At 43.0% G+C, this 17507-nt stretch overlaps 2 protein-coding genes across 2 annotated transcripts; both read right to left on the bottom strand.

Annotated features, from left to right (window-relative positions):
• Window positions 1-5633: 5633 nt before the first annotated feature.
• On the bottom strand, window positions 5634-17473 carry LOC136550796 (small ribosomal subunit protein uS10c-like). Its single transcript, XM_066542387.1, has 3 exons — window positions 17217-17473; window positions 16701-16757; window positions 5634-6180 (listed from the first exon to the last, which is right to left on the bottom strand). Exons 1-3 carry the CDS (start codon window positions 17406-17408, stop codon window positions 5869-5871), a joined length of 561 nt encoding a protein of 186 aa, XP_066398484.1. The 5' UTR covers window positions 17409-17473; the 3' UTR covers window positions 5634-5868.
• LOC136550785 (uncharacterized) lies at window positions 6192-8823 on the bottom strand. The gene has a single exon (XM_066542378.1). It carries the CDS (start codon window positions 7501-7503, stop codon window positions 6640-6642), a length of 864 nt encoding a protein of 287 aa, XP_066398475.1. The 5' UTR covers window positions 7504-8823; the 3' UTR covers window positions 6192-6639.
• Window positions 17474-17507: the final 34 nt, after the last annotated feature.

The raw sequence follows: 17507 nt of genomic DNA, 5'->3' as shown, positions 1-17507 counted from the left end.
ATTGGTTGCTTGTGAGGGGTCTTGTGCCTTCCTCGACGAAGCACCAAAGGCAACTCTAGTACATTGCTCATGTTATTGAGCTACCTCACTTGTGGGTAGGTTCTTACGGTGTCCAATTATGTGGATGAGGTTCGTGCAATACCTCTTAGCCATCAAACCACCAAGTGTTGGTCGACACAACAGGGACTAGCGTGCTGGCAAGCACGTGAACCTCAGGAGAAAAATCTTGTCTCTTGTGTGATTGGATTTCTCCTGGTGATTGGATTGTCTACATCTTGTGATTAGTTTATTCCTCAATGTGGCGGTATAATCACCCTACTTGCTCCTTTATATTCATTGCAAACTAGTTGTCAAGCTCTTTAGTGTAGTTAGTCTTTGAGAGCTTGTTAATTTGGTTAGTGTGGCTCTTTAGTTAGTCTTTGAGAGCATACTAGCTTAGTGAGTAGTGACCTAGCTTGTTGTGCGTGCTAGAAATCATAGCAACTAGAATTGTTGAAATAGGTGGCTTGCAACTCTTATAGAGCTAGAGCAAAATTGCATTACACCATTTGTTGTACTAATCTATTGCTCTAGTGTCTTATAGAGTTTTAAAATAGGCTATTCACCCCCCTCTATCCATATTAGGACCTTTCACTCGCTGCGTTCTTTGGTCCATAGCGGCCCAGGCGTCCAAGGCCCTGCTGGTGTGTGATTTAGATCATATCCAACGTCAACTCACTTTTTGACGACTCTGCTGGAGAAGATTGGTTCAGCTATCTCCTATAGCCGATCTCTTTGACCTAGCCCTACTCCTCACTGATTTATCTTCTTATGCTCTCCATTACCATTGCATCTGGCCTAAAAGGCCGATCGCCTCTAGTTTTGACCCCTTGTGATCTGATTGCAATTTTGCAACGTGTTGCGCTTGCTATTGGAAAATTCAGTAGGACGGTCAAGTTCTAAATCATGGAGTACCAAGGTGATTCATCATAATTTTACTACAATTACCCTAAGGTACAACTTGCAAATGCATCTTATGATCCCAATAATTATTTTGCAAGTTCTATGAGCTCTGATGTTGATGTTGCTAGTCATAATAATATTCGATATGTTGCATCGACTGATACTTTTAACAATGTTCCTCATCATACACATCATAATTATGGATAGGATGGTCAAGAGTCGATGCCTACTATGAATTCTTTGAATTTGGATGCTACTAGCAATGTACAACATGTAAATCTTTATTCACCGCAAGATATGCCGATGAATGAGAGAATTGGTTATGACAATGCTAATTATTTAGCCAATTGCTCTCAAAATTTAGCACCATATGTCAATGCTCCTATTCATAATTTGGCTTCACATGTTACTCCCAACTCGAGCCGAATTAATGAAAATTCAGCAAGATATTTAAGTGCCAATACTCATTATTCGGCTTCACGTGTTATTAGTAACCATAGCCGAATCAATGAAAATTCAGCACCTTATGCAAGAATCAATGTCCACAATTCGGTTTTGTATTTTGCTCATGATCATAGCCAAATTAGTGAAATTTTAGCAAGACATTCGAGTGCTAAAACTCATGACTCGGCTCCACATATTGCTAATAATTATAACCAAATTAATGAAAATTCCACAATATGTGCACATGCAAACAGTCATGATTTGGCTTTATATGTTGATCTCAAATAAAGCTGAATTGATGAAGATTTAGCCCATACTAGAAATCTATATGGCTCCTCTAAATGAAATGTGCTCGCATATCATAGACCCTACCCGTTACACATTGATTACTTGAAAACTCCTAAGGGTTGGTGGGTACCTGATTTTTATGAATTTAGTGGTGAAGATGATAAGACCGCTGTGGAACACATTAGTATATATCTCTCACAGTTGTGTTTTGCCGGTAAAGAAGATTATATGAAGATACAAAATTTTTCTTTATCCCTCACCGGTATTGCCTTTGCATGGTTTACATCTATGCTCCGATGTACTATTGGTTCATGGTCTCAACTAGAGGAGCAATTCTATGAATACTTTTTGGAAAGACCAATGAGAAAAGACCGATTACAATTGAGTCATCAGCTAAAAGAGGATTGCTAGTGGGCATAAAAGAAAGAATTGATTTGGATGTAAGCAAAGGTTCGGCTACAAAAGCCGAACAACAAAATATCCTTTCCGAATCAATCACATCTCAAGAAACAAGTCTTGCTACAGAAAAGAATGAGAAGCGCAAGAAAATAGCTAGACTTGATTTTTCAGGAGTTAAAGGGATTGTACATTTATCTAGTGATTACTACATTATTGATGTAGATCAAACCCCTACAAGCAAGAAAGGAGGGCCACCCGCCTGCTTAGAATCGGCTGAGTTGATTGCTGCCTGCCCTGAGTCGGTTAGGCTGACTTCCCAGTCGGCCAGGCCGATTGCGACTGCTGCATGTCGTGAGTCGGCTAGGCCGACTTCCTAGTCGGCCTAGCCGACTCACGACTCTAGTCGGCCAGGCCGACTGCCACTGCTACCTGCCCTGAGTCGGCTAGGCCGACTTCCTAGTCAGCCAGGCCGACTGTCCCTGTTGTGGCTTTGCCTACTAGTGCCCAAGTCAGCGTAGCCAACTTCCAGTTGGGCTAAGCCGACTTCCTCTGTTCCAGCAGCCGCCGAAGCATTTTCGGGTGATTCGACACCTATTGTTGATCGTTTCCTGGAGACGAAGGGTAACATCATGCAAATCAAGAACATACACTTCTCCAACATGATCAATAAGGTACAAAATATAAATATTTTGCTCAAATTCAAATCTGGTCATACTATTGTATGTTGCTACTGGGATAAGACCACCCGCTCTATATATACGAGAGGATCATGACCGATTGAGTTCCCAACTATTCGGTCGTCAAAATCAATCTACTACCTCTCTTTTTTATCCTCTTCTCCAACCTCCATGCTGTTCATCCCTTGATCCACGACCAAGGATAGCGCCCTAGGCTTACCGGCTGAGCTAGGGCAACCCAGTGACATCCTTGCCCTAACGGGGTCCCTCCTGGGCGAGAGCTTCGACGGTTTCTTTGCTAGGCCTAAAAACTAGCCGGTTCTTCGTTACGCAAGCACGTTGGTTATCCTTTGGTGGTTTGCTTGTAAACCTCTCATTTCTTCACCACAAAAGAGTGACATCCTCGCTGCGCTCTTCGGTCCATAGCAGCCTGGGCGTCCAAGGCCCTGCTGGTGTGTGATTTGGATCATATCCAACGTCAACACTCACACTCATCCCCCCTCTGGTCGCCTTGTTTGGTCCTTTGTATTACATTTTGAAAAGTTCACAAGCTACAGTAATACTATTTTTTTTAATAATCTCTAAGCCTCGGTGATCCTTCCAACTTTTTTTAATGCAACGTTAGGAGCTCTGTCTTTCAATTAAGATAGAGAAAGAGAGTTTGGACCTGTTTGGCACGGCTCCTCCTGAGGGGCTCCTCCGGAGGAGCCGGAGCCGTTTTGGAGGAGCCACAAATTGTGGTTCTTCCAAAACGGCTTCGGCTACTCTGTTTTTTATTGAAAAACGGCTTTTCTAAGAAAACGTTTGGCAGGGCTCCTCTGGAGGAACAGGAGCCGGAGCCGGAGAGGAGCCCTGCCAAACAGGTCCTTTATATACAAGCAAAAGGACACTTCAAAGGTGGTTTTAAAATCCGAGAGCAATAAGGAAAAGGAAACACTCTCTGAGGGAGGGGGGGGGGGGGGGCGCTAAACATAAGTGAAAGCTCTCCTCTTTCTTTGTTGTACGCCTTCTTATTCTTACAGCCACTTGTGGCACCATTGAGGACTGATCAGTTGTAGTTCAAACGAAAAGACACTCCAAAAGAAAAGAAAGAAATCTCCCTCGTACAAATTAGAAAACTTCATGGTCTTTTGAATCCGCAGATCAGTGCGACCACCAGAAATAAAGTATTTGTACTATATCAAGGTTTGTTTTTCTATATGTGGCGATTGTAAAATACTTTATTTTTACATTTCTTGATATTTACTATATCAAGTCTTTTTTTCTTTAATATATCAAGAAAAAACAGCTATTTTTTCTTTTAGCATGAGAAGCTCAAGTCATCTAACTCAAATAATATAACCATGTTATGGTTTTCAAAACGTACCGAGACAAATCCAGAAAATGGTGCTGTAATGAAATGTGTAAGTTGATGGTGACGTTGGGTTACTCTACAGCTGAAGACAAGCATATGCCACTTCAGTGCCCTAATCAGATTTACTTTTAGCATCTGACTCTTCTAGTGACCAAGCAGCCGATAGATTAAGAAAAGGATGGCCAAAGCACTGAAACATGAAGACAAGCAGGTGCTGATACGATCGTGGATTATTACTGCTGGCTGGTTTGGTGTGAGAAAAAAATACTGTTCTGGCTGAAAATTTACGATCGTTTACGACCAAGCGAACAGACTGAAGATCATATGGGCCATTCCCATCCTGACGCATAATTTATGGATTTATGTTACTCGCGAAGCAACGCTTGTCTCGATCGTTTCGGACAGGGAAAGAGAAGATGTAGAAACATGGACTATGGAGGCTGGGGCTGCTAAAGACCAACTTTATGCCTTCCTTTTCTTCAGAAAAAACGACACTCTAAAAGAAAAAGGTGGATCTTTTGTCTCAAGTTCAATTTAGTCATTCAACTCTCAGAATGACCAAACTATTCCCTCAACTTTCGATTTTAGTTCAATTTCGTCCGTACGCTGATGTGGTGCTCCATATTAGCGGTTCCAGTCAGCAAAGCCTAGTGGTGACCGTAGCTTTGGCTAGCCTGGCAGCCATGCAATGCATTAAAACTAATTTCACATGAGATTGCATTGGTTCTAGTCATGAAAGGGACTTAAATTTTCCTTGGATCAATAACATACTCTCTCCGTCCTAAAATAAATATCGATGTGGTATTCATGACGGTCAAACTTTCGTAAGTTTGATTAGATTTGTAAAAAATATTAACAACATTTAAATCTCTAAACAAGTTTATATGAAAATAGATTTAACGATCCATCTAATGATACTAATTATGTACTATAAATATCAATATTTTCTTGTGTATATTTGGTTAAAATTAAAAGCGCATGACCCCTCGGGAAGCGAGAATGACACTTATTTTAGGATGGAGAAATCATGTTCTTTCTTTTGTCGTTAGATCCTCCGTGCTCAATTATGTCCTAGCATGATGTTGTTCAAACCAAAATGCAATGAACTTGAGTGTGAAAGTACGGAGTAACTTTACCTACACTAGCAATGCCAACTGCCAACACTCGCGACACCAGCACATTTGCTCACTAGGGTTGCCAACGTGGAGTGCCACATTAGCACAAGGACGAATTCAGACAAAAAAAAAAAGATGAGGGACTCCTTTGGCCAATTTAAAAGTTAAGGGACTAAATTGAGCTTGAGACGAAAGATGAGGGACTAATTTGGTTATTCCGCCAAAAGAAAAGAAGAAAGATGTCTCCTTGACAAGTTATAGAAAGCTTCGTCAGTCTGTTGAGTCCCAGAATCAGTGCAGCCACCATGAATGAGTATTTTGCTTATCCAGACGAATCAACCAATCCTACTGGGACGAGAAGCCTATATCAGAAGCTTACGAATTTGGCCAATCAATCGCTTGATTCAGTCCTGATGTCATAAAATTCTACTTGCTTGAAGAAATTTTAGTGGTGCCAGTACAATACACGTATACAACTACCATATCATTCAATATACTTCAAATGCAAGACAGATTCAAATCTGGACACCTTTCCTAGTACAGGCTCTACATTTCTTTCAGTCCCAGACAACAAAAGGATCAAAGAGAAAAGCTGCAGAAAATGAGTACCACATTACATCAAACTTTGAAAACTTCAGCTCCAACAGAATCATAGCTTAACCTCAACATCCACACCGGCAGGGAGCTGGAGTTGCATCAATGAATCAATTGTTTGGGCAGTTGGATACATGATGTCAATCAGCCGCTGATGAGTCCGGATCTCGAAATGGAACCGTGAGTCCTTGTGCACGTGAGGAGAGTTCAGCACACAATAGATTCTCCGCTTAGTGGGCAGAGGAACGGGACCCATGGTCTTTGCGTTGGTTGTTTTGGCAGCCTCAATTATCTTCTTGCAGGAGTCCTCTATCAACGGCACCCAGTAGGACCGCAGCTTGATTCTGATCTTCTGCTTGGGTGCGAGCTGAGAAAAGATAACATTCAGAAAACAGAGTTGTTAGTCGTAGAGAGATGAGCAACTTCTGCAGGCAAACTGGACAGTGAAGTTATAAAAACATGCCGTTGATTTAGAGCAAGGTCATATAATGTTTAAATATGTTTCCTATAGAAAAAAGAAACCTTATAAAACTTCATTTTCCTGTGCAACAGACATGCTTATGTTTTCCCACAAAATGCAGTCAACTAATAGCTGGCAGGAGTCAAGACACATTAATGCCATCAAGCTAGTTAAGCTCAATTTGTGAAGGCAAGTGTATGCATTTGCCCTGTATATTATAAAAAGCGGGCCAAATCTAGTAATATTCTGAAAATATAAACGTTCAATAAAACAGTTCACTAAAATTAATCTACAAAGAATATTGGCAGAAAAAGAATATTGGGGCAAAAAAGGGTATGCCATGGCTGCGTTTGTTTCCACCTACCCTCATCTAGATTTAATAAATTTCAGTACAATTGCAGCTAATTCAAGCTGATGAGATGCATATCTATGATTAGCTCTTTCAATAATATGCAATTCGTGGTTGCTTATATACTTATCAAACTCTAGAGCATCCTCTGATGGCACAACATCATCATTAGCACCATGTACTGTCAACACCCTGCAGTTTGGGTCAATAGACAAGCATGCAGAGTGCATATCTGTCTTAAGACGATCCATCAGACTTTCTTTGGTCACGCGGTAGATGATACGTCCTGTTTTGTCTTCCACATCAATGAAACCATGCCGATTAATCCTTTCCATGTAATCATTTCCAAAACGATCTCCAATTCCACGTTCCAGATTAAACCTTCCAGACAGGTTAATAACTTTAGATATATCGTGATGCATGGATGCATAGAGGATAACCACATTTCCTCCCTTACTGTGGCCAGCAATAGCATGGGTGTCACGCTTGTGTTTTTTGAAATGTAGGATCACATCACGTAAATCGTCCACTTCTTTATAGTAGTTGCCATATTCAAAAGTACCTTCACTTTCTCCATTGCCAGAAAAATCAAAACGAAATATGCTGATATTTTCTGATGTCAATGCATCAGCAAGACTTAACAGAGTTCTACTTTCCTTGGATGACCTAAATCCGTGGCACAACACTACAAGGTCCTTAGATCCAGCTTCATGCAAAACACCAACAAGTTTCTCTCCGTATCTGTTTATTATCACTATTTTCTCTTGTGATACATCTAAAGAATCACTATGAGAGGAGCCCAACTGTGCACAAGGCCTTGTAACAATTTCTTTTCCAGCAGTTCCATACAACAACTGCACACAAATATTCATGATGGACATGCTTAACAAGAAGAAACATGAAGCAGCAAAGTAAACATACAATTGTAAGGAGTAACCTCAATGGCAGATTATACAGTGTTAGCTTTGTTCTATTTTGCTACTCACTCCATTCCAAATTGTAAGTCGTTTTGGCTTTTCTAGGTGCATAGATTTTGCTATGCATCTAGGTATATACTGTGTCTAGATACATAGTTTTTATTGTGTATCTAGAAAAGCCAGAACAACTTACAATTTGGAACAAAGGGAGTACTTAATAGTCATTTTTTACATGTCTTCAAAACACACCTTTGTCCTTTTTTTCTGAATTGACCATTTCCATGTGAGAAAAGTAAATAAGTTTATACAAGTATAAAAGGTTGAGCACATACATTGACAACATCTATTTTAGAATGGAGGAAGCCACTCGAACTCCAACAGTTTAAGGACAGTACCAAGGAGGTTCCAAGTTATACAAGCAAGAGGAATGGCATAACTTGTCGAATTTTAAACACAACCACACAGTTAGATATTGCTAACTGTTCAGGGGAACACTTTGGTTACAGCAGTGGGCGCAATTACAGCGAGGTGGGATGTGGCAACAGCAAGGAATGCATCCTCCGTGTTTGCCGAGCACGTGAGATGGCCGCTATGTATTTCTTTGCTTCGTTTGTATGACCAAACAATACCAGGCTTGAGTCATGAGTCAGCCACGTTTTATTATTAATTAATTTTGGTGTAATAATTGGTCTGATTCTCTTGGTCACAACACAAGAGATGAAGCTGGATTTTTTCCTTTATCTGAGAAAAAAGTGAGATATTGCTATACATATGTTTGTCTCTAATATATTTTATACAATTGTACTTATTACACAAAACTCGCATGCCTATGACAGCTTGCACAACTAGGATAGACCAAAGTTCAGCTAGGCGCTAGGCGACTTCTAGGCGATGACCCATAGCCTAGAGCCGAGGCGAGCTTAAGCGAGCTTAGGCGTTTTAAGGCGTTTTTCTAGGCGTTTTGTATATATACTAATATACATATATTATCTTCTAAAAGAAAAAATAAACAGCTGAAATAGTGGTTTAGATAGATTGAAAGGATGGCTTAGAGAGATAGAAATGCCCAAATGGCAACAGTCCAGCCCATCTCCCACTCCAGGTCTCCAACCTTATCCTTCTGTTCGGTCTCCCGCATCCTCTGCTCGACGCCGCTTCCTCTGTTCGATAGCCCGCATCAGCCGCCGCCTCCGATTCCTCTCCCTCTCCGGCATCTCTCTCTCCTCTAGTGCGTGCCCGCCCCCGCCCGCGCACGCGCTCGCCCCCGCCCCGCAGCTCCTCCTCTACCGGCGACCTCCGCCAGAAGCTCCTCCTCCCCCACCGGCGCCGCCGATGAGCTGGCGCCGCCTAAGGGTCCGCCTACCCCCTAGGCCAGGTAGGACCCCCCCGCCTGCTGCCGCCCGCACACGCCCACGCACGCGCCCGCCGCTGCTCTCAGCTCCTCCTCCCCCACCGGCGACCTACCTCCTTGCGCCTGGATGTCCGCCTACCCCCATAGGCCAGGCGGGAACCCATCGACTAGCGACTAGTCGCGCCTAGGCGCACCTAAGGCATCGCCTTTTTGAACAGTGGGATAGACTATCTATACTTGTATTTAGTACAACTGTAGCAATGGTGGTACATGCATAGACCTTTAATCAACACCTTATAATCAGGTCCCATCAAAACGAATAGTGCATATCCTTCTCCCTTTGTCTTGATTCAATGCGAGAGTTCCTATTTTCCCTATTACAAATTAATTAGGGGACTTCAAGCACTTGGAGCAAAGGAGAAGGAATAAACATATCCTTCTCCCTGTGTCTTAAGTTGCTCTATTGTTTATATTGAATGAAAGAACAACCATACAGTAGCAGGAAACTAAACCAAAAAACACACGAAAAATGACAGGAATAAACCTACTACTAGTGGACATGTGGACATCTCTTACTGATTAGACATTGTTTTTTCCACTGCTCTGGATCCCTACTTGTTTAGAGCATTGGCCATTGGACATGTGGACATCTCTTATACTGATTAACACTTGGTGCCACCATTTTTCAAGTACACCAAATAATTCCAAGGAGGAATAGAGCATTAATAGGCAGAAAACTTTGAAAGTTTCATCAAGCAAGCTTTCAAGTGCTAAGTTGAATCTGGAAAGGTACACCGCCATAGACCCTCAGATATCCTCATTCCAGTTCAATAGGAATGATTTGAAGGACAGACTAAATGATATTTCATGTATAGTCTCTTCAATCGTGTGCTGGTAACTATGCATAACTTAAGCATTAAGGATGCTAAACTGTCTAACATGATATGGGACTTTTACAAAGCATACATTTCTGAAGTCCAAATCGCACTCACATGAACAATAGTTTACAGTAAGAATAACGGCTTAAACAAATGCACTGACTGTGATATTGTCTATCATTTTTCTAACACTCCAAAGAAAGCTTGAGTAAGGGGATTAATTCACTCCACTAATGTAATCATGCCAAGTAGCATCGTTGCATCCTGACCCATTTCTAAATGCTACTTACATAGATACCCTGAGTACATCATCCTCTCCATTTATAGTGATTATACAATTACAAATAAAATGTGCACTACAATGCAGCAATAAAAGAGAAACATGTTATTGTTAGATTGATCTCCAATCCCAAATTGGGCCCAACGGCCCAGTTGGGCCTTTGATCCGCGCCCTGATGGGGAGCGCCCAACCCACTATGGCTGGAGGACCCCTGTCACACTGCGCAATAAATAGAGGTGGGGCTGGCAGCTCAAGTCACGAGGTTCGCCTGAGCCGAGCTCCCCACCGACACCTAAACCCTAATCCGATCCAGAGGGACGGAGCCAGTGACGGGAAGCCACCAGCCGCGCCGCACCGCTCCACCGACGTCGGCGGCTTGATCGATCTCTTCCCCGAACGTCGCTGCCCGTGCGCAGACTTCACCGTCGAACGAGATGGCCGACGCTTCTGGACCTCCCTCCGCGGTGTCAGGTTCAACACCTTCTCTTTTTCCTCTATGTCTCTCTAGTTCTACATGTATTAAGATGTGCTGCGTCTTTTATCCCGAACAGAACCATTCTACCGGCTAGATCTATGCTTCTAATGATCCTAGAAATATCAACAATGGTACCAGAGCGAGGTTTTCTACGGTTTTAGATCTAGAACGGGTGAACGATAAAACACAGAGTAGATCCGTTCAGGTCTGAGAAAAGAAGAGGGTTTTCCTAACCCTAACCCTAACTGGGTGAAAGAAAGAATAGAAGGAGGGCTTGGTTTCAAGTCCACTCGAAACCGAACCCTAAACCCGAAATCAATTCGGGAAGAAGAAGAACAAAGCGAATCCCTAACTCTAACCCGAAACCCTAACCCTAGATCGCCAATCGGTTGAATCCGAAAAGAACAAGTCAGAAGGGGAAGAAGGGGAAGGGGAGGCCTGCCTCGACCGCTGCTAACACCGCCGTAGCGCGGCTCTCCGGCGTGCGGGGAGAAGAAGGCCGAGCCGGGGGCGCTGCTCGCCGGCTCGGCCAAGGAGGCACCGCGGCCAGGCCGCTCGACGGCGGCGCGCTCACCAGCTGGGGAGCGCGCACGCCGACGAGGGGGGCGACGACGGCGTCGAGGCCCTCGTCGTTGCCTGCTCTTCGCTCGGGCTCGCGCGGCTGCGTGAGAGAGAGAACGGGAGGGAATGAATGGGTTAGGGTTTTCAGGGGAGCCGCTGCCCGTCGCGTTTTTGATCGAGCGACGCGCGCGGATGGCCGTCGGATCGGCGCGGACGGCTCAGATCGAGCGGGCCGTTTCGCGGCCTAGGTGGGCGCGCGCGGCCGCGGCACTTTGCCGGCCCAGGCCCACGTTGCGGCCTGGGTGCGGCCGGGCGCCGCGCAGAGGTGGTGGGCCGAGCCGAATTGCCGGCTTCAGGCCCAGTAGCAGTAAAGAGGGAGCCCAATTTTCCTTTTCCAGTAAAATTGAAAAATGGAAAATGGCTCAAAAGAAATCAGAAAAACGAATTTTTCCTGTGGGTAAAATTCAAGGAAATGAGTTCAGTTGTCCGCTGCGTATTTTAAAGTTGTTACTTTCATTATTAAATTCGAGCCAACGGGAGAATTTAATTTTAAAAAATGAATATGTTTTTAGCTTATTATAATATTGTTATTATTCTAACCAACGTTGATTAATGGCAATATTATGATGAGTTTTGTCATGCATTAATTTTATTTCTGCCCAACGGTGATATAGAATTAGTGTAGAGGACAATTGTATGTTTTAATTTTGACCAACGTTGGAACTAAGACATGCAATTGTTATTATTATGTTTATGTTCTCACTCCATATGAATTGTGTTTTCAGGCGGATACAACTTAATGGGTTGTATCAAAGAGATCCCCACTCTCAAAGGTGACAACTACATGAAGTGGAAGAAAAAGATTGACATGGCCTTCATCTTGGCTGAGGTGGACTGGGTAGTCACCTCACCGTGTCCCACTGAGCCTGTGGCACCGGTGAGGGAGACAAACGAGGCTGATGTCGCTTGGGCAACCAGAGAAAGGGATTTTACATCCCAAAAGATGTCCTATGACCTTGAGCATAGGAAGTGGATCACTGTCAACAAAAAATGTTTGGCTGTGATAAAGAACACGATTGAGCCTGCAATTGTGGGCTCAATCTCAGAGTATGACACCGTCACCAAGTACCTCGATAGAATAAAGAGTCAGTTCACTAGCTCTTCAAAGACATATGCTACCCAGCTGATAAAGCAGCTGGTGACAGAGAGGTACTCTGAAAATGGTGACATAAGAGAGCACATACTAAGGATCTGGCTCTTAAGGAAGAGTTTCTTATCCATCTGATTTTTGCTTCCTTGCCTAAAAAGTTTGACACTTTTGTTATCAACTATAACATACAGTCCGAGAAGTGGGATTTAGAGAGACTCATGGCTAGACAACAAGAAAAAGAATAATAATGTTAACTCCTCCTCAAAGCCAAAGGAAAAGGGTCACATGCTGCATCAGCCTCAACAGAACAAGTTCACAGTAGAGAAAGATCAGTGTCTCTATTGTAAGAAGACGGGACATTATAAGAAAGATTATCCCGATTACTTAAAGATGGTCATGGCAAAGAAATGTGAAAACATTATTACGTTCATAAATGAATCCATGTATGTACAGTATTCGAAATCTACTTGGTGGATTGACTCAGGTGCATTTGTTCATGTTGCTAATTCTTTACAGGAATTCCGTTCGACGAGGACTACGCAAAGAAAAGAAAGACACGTCAAAGTTGCAAATGGAGTCCGAGCAGATGTCAAAGTCGTTGGTGATCTTTCTCTAGAGCTTGCTGATGGCTTCACACTTTTACTTAGAGATGTACTTTATGTTCCCTCCCTACAGAGAAACTTAATTAGTGTTTAATGCTTGGACAATGATGGATATGATTGCCATTTTGGAAATGGCAAATGTAAGATAACATTTAATAATGCATGTGTTGGTCTTGCTATCTTACAAAATGAACTTTATTTGTTATCACTACGTGATGATGTGAATGTTGCATGCGATGATGAGAACGTTGCGTGCGACAATGAGAATATATCATCGTCTACGGATGTAAACAGAAAACGAAAGAGAGCTCACGATGCGTTGTCGAAATTATGGCACTGTCGTTTAGGCTATATTTCGAGGGGAGAAATAGAAAGACTAGTTAAGAATGATATTCTTTCTCTATTAGAGTTCTCAGATTTAGAATAATGCAGAGAATGCATAAAAGAAAAGTATGTAAAGAAAATTAAGAAAAGATGTCAAACGAATCGCAGGAATTTTACAGATTATTTACATAGACATTTGTGGTCCGTTTCCTGTAAAAAGTGTGGATAGTTATGATTCGTTCATAACATTCACAGATGATTACTCCCGTTATGGCTACATTTATCCAATAAAAAAAAAACAAAAGCATTGGATAAATTTAAGATATTTCAGGCAGAAGTAGAAAATCAACACAATTTAAAGATTAAGATAGTCAGATCCGACTGTGGGGGGGGAGTACTACGGTCGGCATACCCCATATGACCAAGTTCCTGGACCTTTTGCAAGGTTCTTACAGGAGAATGGCATAGTAGGCTAGTATTCTACACCGGGCGAACCTCAACAGAATGGGGTAGCTGAAAGACACAATCGTACCATGATGGATATGGTGCGTAGTATGATAAGTTACTCCACCTTACCGTTGAGCCTGTGGATGGAGGCGTTAAAAACCGTCATTCATATTCTCAATAGAGTACCAAGTAAGTCGGTATCCAAAACACCGTATGAGTTGTGGACAGAAAAAGTACCCTCACTAAACCACTTACGTGTGTGGAAGAGTCCTACTGAGGCTAAAGTATTTAACCAAAACATTGGGAAATTAGATCCCAAAACAGTAAGTTGCCATTTCATTGGCCACCCAGAAAAGTCAAAAGGTTTTCGTTTCTACTGTCCAGACAGACATACAGTTTGTGGAAACGAGACACGCTGTCTTCCTAGAGGATGAAATGATGAGGGAAAGCATGGTATCTCGAGAAATTGACCTTGAAGAGAAGCGGGTGTATGCGCCCACTCCGATGATTCATGAGCCATTTTTCTCATTGCCCGCTGTCGCTGCCCCAATAGTGCAAGATACTGTGGTGCCAGCACATATTGTTATTCCGTCTGTGGCAACAATGAATGACGATGAGGAATCTGTTCTTCAGGATCCTGTAGAACCTATTGCCACACATGAGGCGGAGCAACAACAGCCTCAAACAGAAGATGTGCCAAATGTGGAGGCCCATAAAAGGTCTCAAAGAGTTAGAAAATCAGATATTCCTGCTGACTATGAAGTATACAACACTGAGAAATTTCAAATGAAGGATGATCCCACCTCATTTGAAGAAGCCATGAGAAATGAACATTCATCAAAATGGCTTGAGGCCATGGAAGATGAAATGAAATCTATGAATGCCAATAAAGTTTGGGACTTAGAAATAATTCCTAAAGTAGGCAAAACAGTAGGCTGTAAATGGATCTACAAAACAAAACTTAACTCTCAAGGGAATATAGAGATATAAAGCGCGACTTGTGACAAAAGGCTTTACGCAAAGAGAAATGATTTATTACAATGAGACATTTTCTCTAGTCTCATGTAAGGATTCCTTCAGAATCATAATGGCATTAGTGGCACATTACAATTTAGAATTACATCAGATGGATGTAAAGACGACATTTCTCAACGGGGACTTGGAGGAAAATATTTACATGGCACAACCGAAAGGATTTGTCATGGAAGAAAAAGAACGAATGAGATACCGCCTAAAAAAATCCATTGATGGATTAAAACAAGCTTAAAGACAGTGGTACTTAAAGTTTGATCAGACAATAAGGAATTTTAGGTTTAAAGAGAATATAGAGGACAATTGTGTTAATACAAAGTTTAAGAATGAGAAGTTTATCTTCCTTGTCCTATATGTGGATGATATCTTACTTACTAGCAGTGATGTCAGTCTACTACTAGAGACAAAGAAGGTTTTATCCTTAAAATTTGATATAAAAGATCTTGGTGAAGCTTCGTTCGTTCTAGGGATCGAGATTTACCGAGATAGAAGGAAAGGGGTATTAAGACTGTCACAAAAGACATACATAGAAAAAATCTTAAAGAAATTCAGTATGCATAAATGTAGTCCATCACCTGCTCCTATAGTCAAGGACGACAGATATGGGGATTTTCAATGTCCCAGGAACCAATATGAGATCGATCAAATGAAAGCGGTTCCATATGCTTCAGCCGTCGGAAGCTTGCAATATACTCAAGTATATACGCGCCCTGACTTGACATTTGTTACCGGGTTAGTAAAGAAATTAGTAAAGAAAGTCTTGCATTATTTGCAAGGAACGAAAGGCCTCATGATGACGTATAGAAGATCTGATTCACTCCATATAGTGGGATATTTAGATTCTGATTATGCGGTAGATGATAGAAAATCCACGTCTGGATATGTATTCACTCTCGCAGGGGGAGCTATTTCATGGAAAAGCTCAAAGCAAACCATCACTACATCGTCCACAATGTATGCCGAGTTTGTAGCGTGTTATGAGACAACGTGGCAGGTGAACTGGCTAAAGAAGTTCATACCCGGTTTGAAGGTGGTTGACGACATCTATAGACCACTTAAGTTATACTGCGATAATAATCCGGCAGTATAGTATGCTCACAACAATAAGTCAAGTGGTGCTGCCAAACACATTGACATAAAGTATTATGTTGTGAAAGATAAAGTCCGGGATCATGTCATAAGTCTTGAGCATATAAGTACCGAAAAGATGCTCGCGGATCCGCTTACAAAAAGCTTACCACCCAACGTGTTCAGAGAATATGTAGCCGGCATGGGTTTAAGGGAAAGACAATAATTCCTGGACAAAAGAAGACCCAAAGTTAAGTATCTATTTCAGAACAGAGTGGTGTGTTGTAGTTATTAAATCTATCGGCATTTGACCGTGACGATGAAACATGCTCTATCCGCTAATCTGTAATGAAATAAACAAAAGTAAATGATATGAAATTGAAAGATGGTAGGAGATCAATGGGGAGATTGTTAGATTGATCTCCAATCCCAAACTGGGTCCAACGGCCCAGTTGGGCCTTTGATCTGCGCCCTGACTGGGCTGGGCGCCCTGTGACACTGTGCAATAAAAAGAGGTGGGGGACGGCGGCTTAAGTCACGAGGTTCACCTGAGCTGAGCTCCCCACCGACACCTAAACCCTAATCCGATCCAGAGGGGCGCAGACAGTGACGGGAAGCCACCAGCCGCGTCGCCCCGCTCCACAGACGTCGACGGCTTCATCGATCTCTTCCCCGAACGTCGCTGCCCGTGCGCAGACTTCACCGACGAACGAGATGGCCGACGCTTCTGGACCTCCCTCCGCGGTGTCAGGTTCGACACCTTCTCCTTTCCCTCTATGTCTCTCTAATTCTACATGTATTAAGATGTGATGCGTCTTTTATCCCGAATAGAACCATTCTACCGGCTAGATCTATGCTCCTAATGATCCTAGAAATATCAACAGTTATATGGAGTAATAACTTTTCACAGTTCAATCGATCATGGCAGTAACAATATTAGAACAAGAGATTCAGTAACATAATTTGGGAATTTTTAGCTGTTAGGAAATGTACCTGCTCCCCATCATCCCCAATCGACGATGGCAACGGAATTCCCGTCCCCTCCCCTTCCTGAAAGAGTATCGATTTTAGTCACCGAATGAACAAGGTCTAACGGGTGCGAACTGAATCAATGCCGATTGTAACCCCCAGAGCTAGGGATGAAAACGGATCGGATACGGACGGATATCACCGATATTACATTTGTTTTCATATTTTTGTCCGGATTCGGATTTGAATACGGATAGTGCCAACAATGTCGGATAGGATACGATTGGATATCGACATCATAAATATGCGATTTGAGTATTTGGATACGGATATGGTATCGAATATTGAATATCCGGACTCGCATACGGACATATCTCAACCCCTCTAAACGGGCCGTTTTCATCCCTACCCAGAGCCCACGCGGAATTCCTGGAACCGCGAATACCTACACCGCTACACGCCGGTCCGCCACCATGAAACTCACAGGTTTTGGACTCCACGTGCTCGAAACCACACGGCAATATCAGTATAGTCACGTACCGGTGGCGCGTCAGGGATGCCGTCGTCAGAAAGGGTCTCTGCAGGCGGTGCGGCGGCGGCCTGGGAGCGGAGGGACACGCCACGGAGGGAGGACGGGAAGGAGAGAACCGCGGGGCTAGGGTTTGCGGTGCCGCGATGGAGGAAGAGGAGAGGGAGCGTGGAGGAGGTGGAGGTGGAGATGGGGACGGCCATGGCGGAGGGGAGGGAGAGGGGAAGAGGATGAGGAAGGAGCAGTAGCCGTTCGCCGCGTTGGGTTTTGGAAGACCTCTGCTTCGCTATCGCGGCGTATTA

The sequence above is a fragment of the Miscanthus floridulus genome, chromosome 1 (genome assembly GCF_019320115.1).
Source record: "Miscanthus floridulus cultivar M001 chromosome 1, ASM1932011v1, whole genome shotgun sequence".
In the NCBI taxonomy this organism is placed as follows: Eukaryota; Viridiplantae; Streptophyta; class Magnoliopsida; order Poales; family Poaceae; genus Miscanthus; species Miscanthus floridulus.
This window is presented reverse-complemented; position numbering and strand designations above follow the sequence as displayed.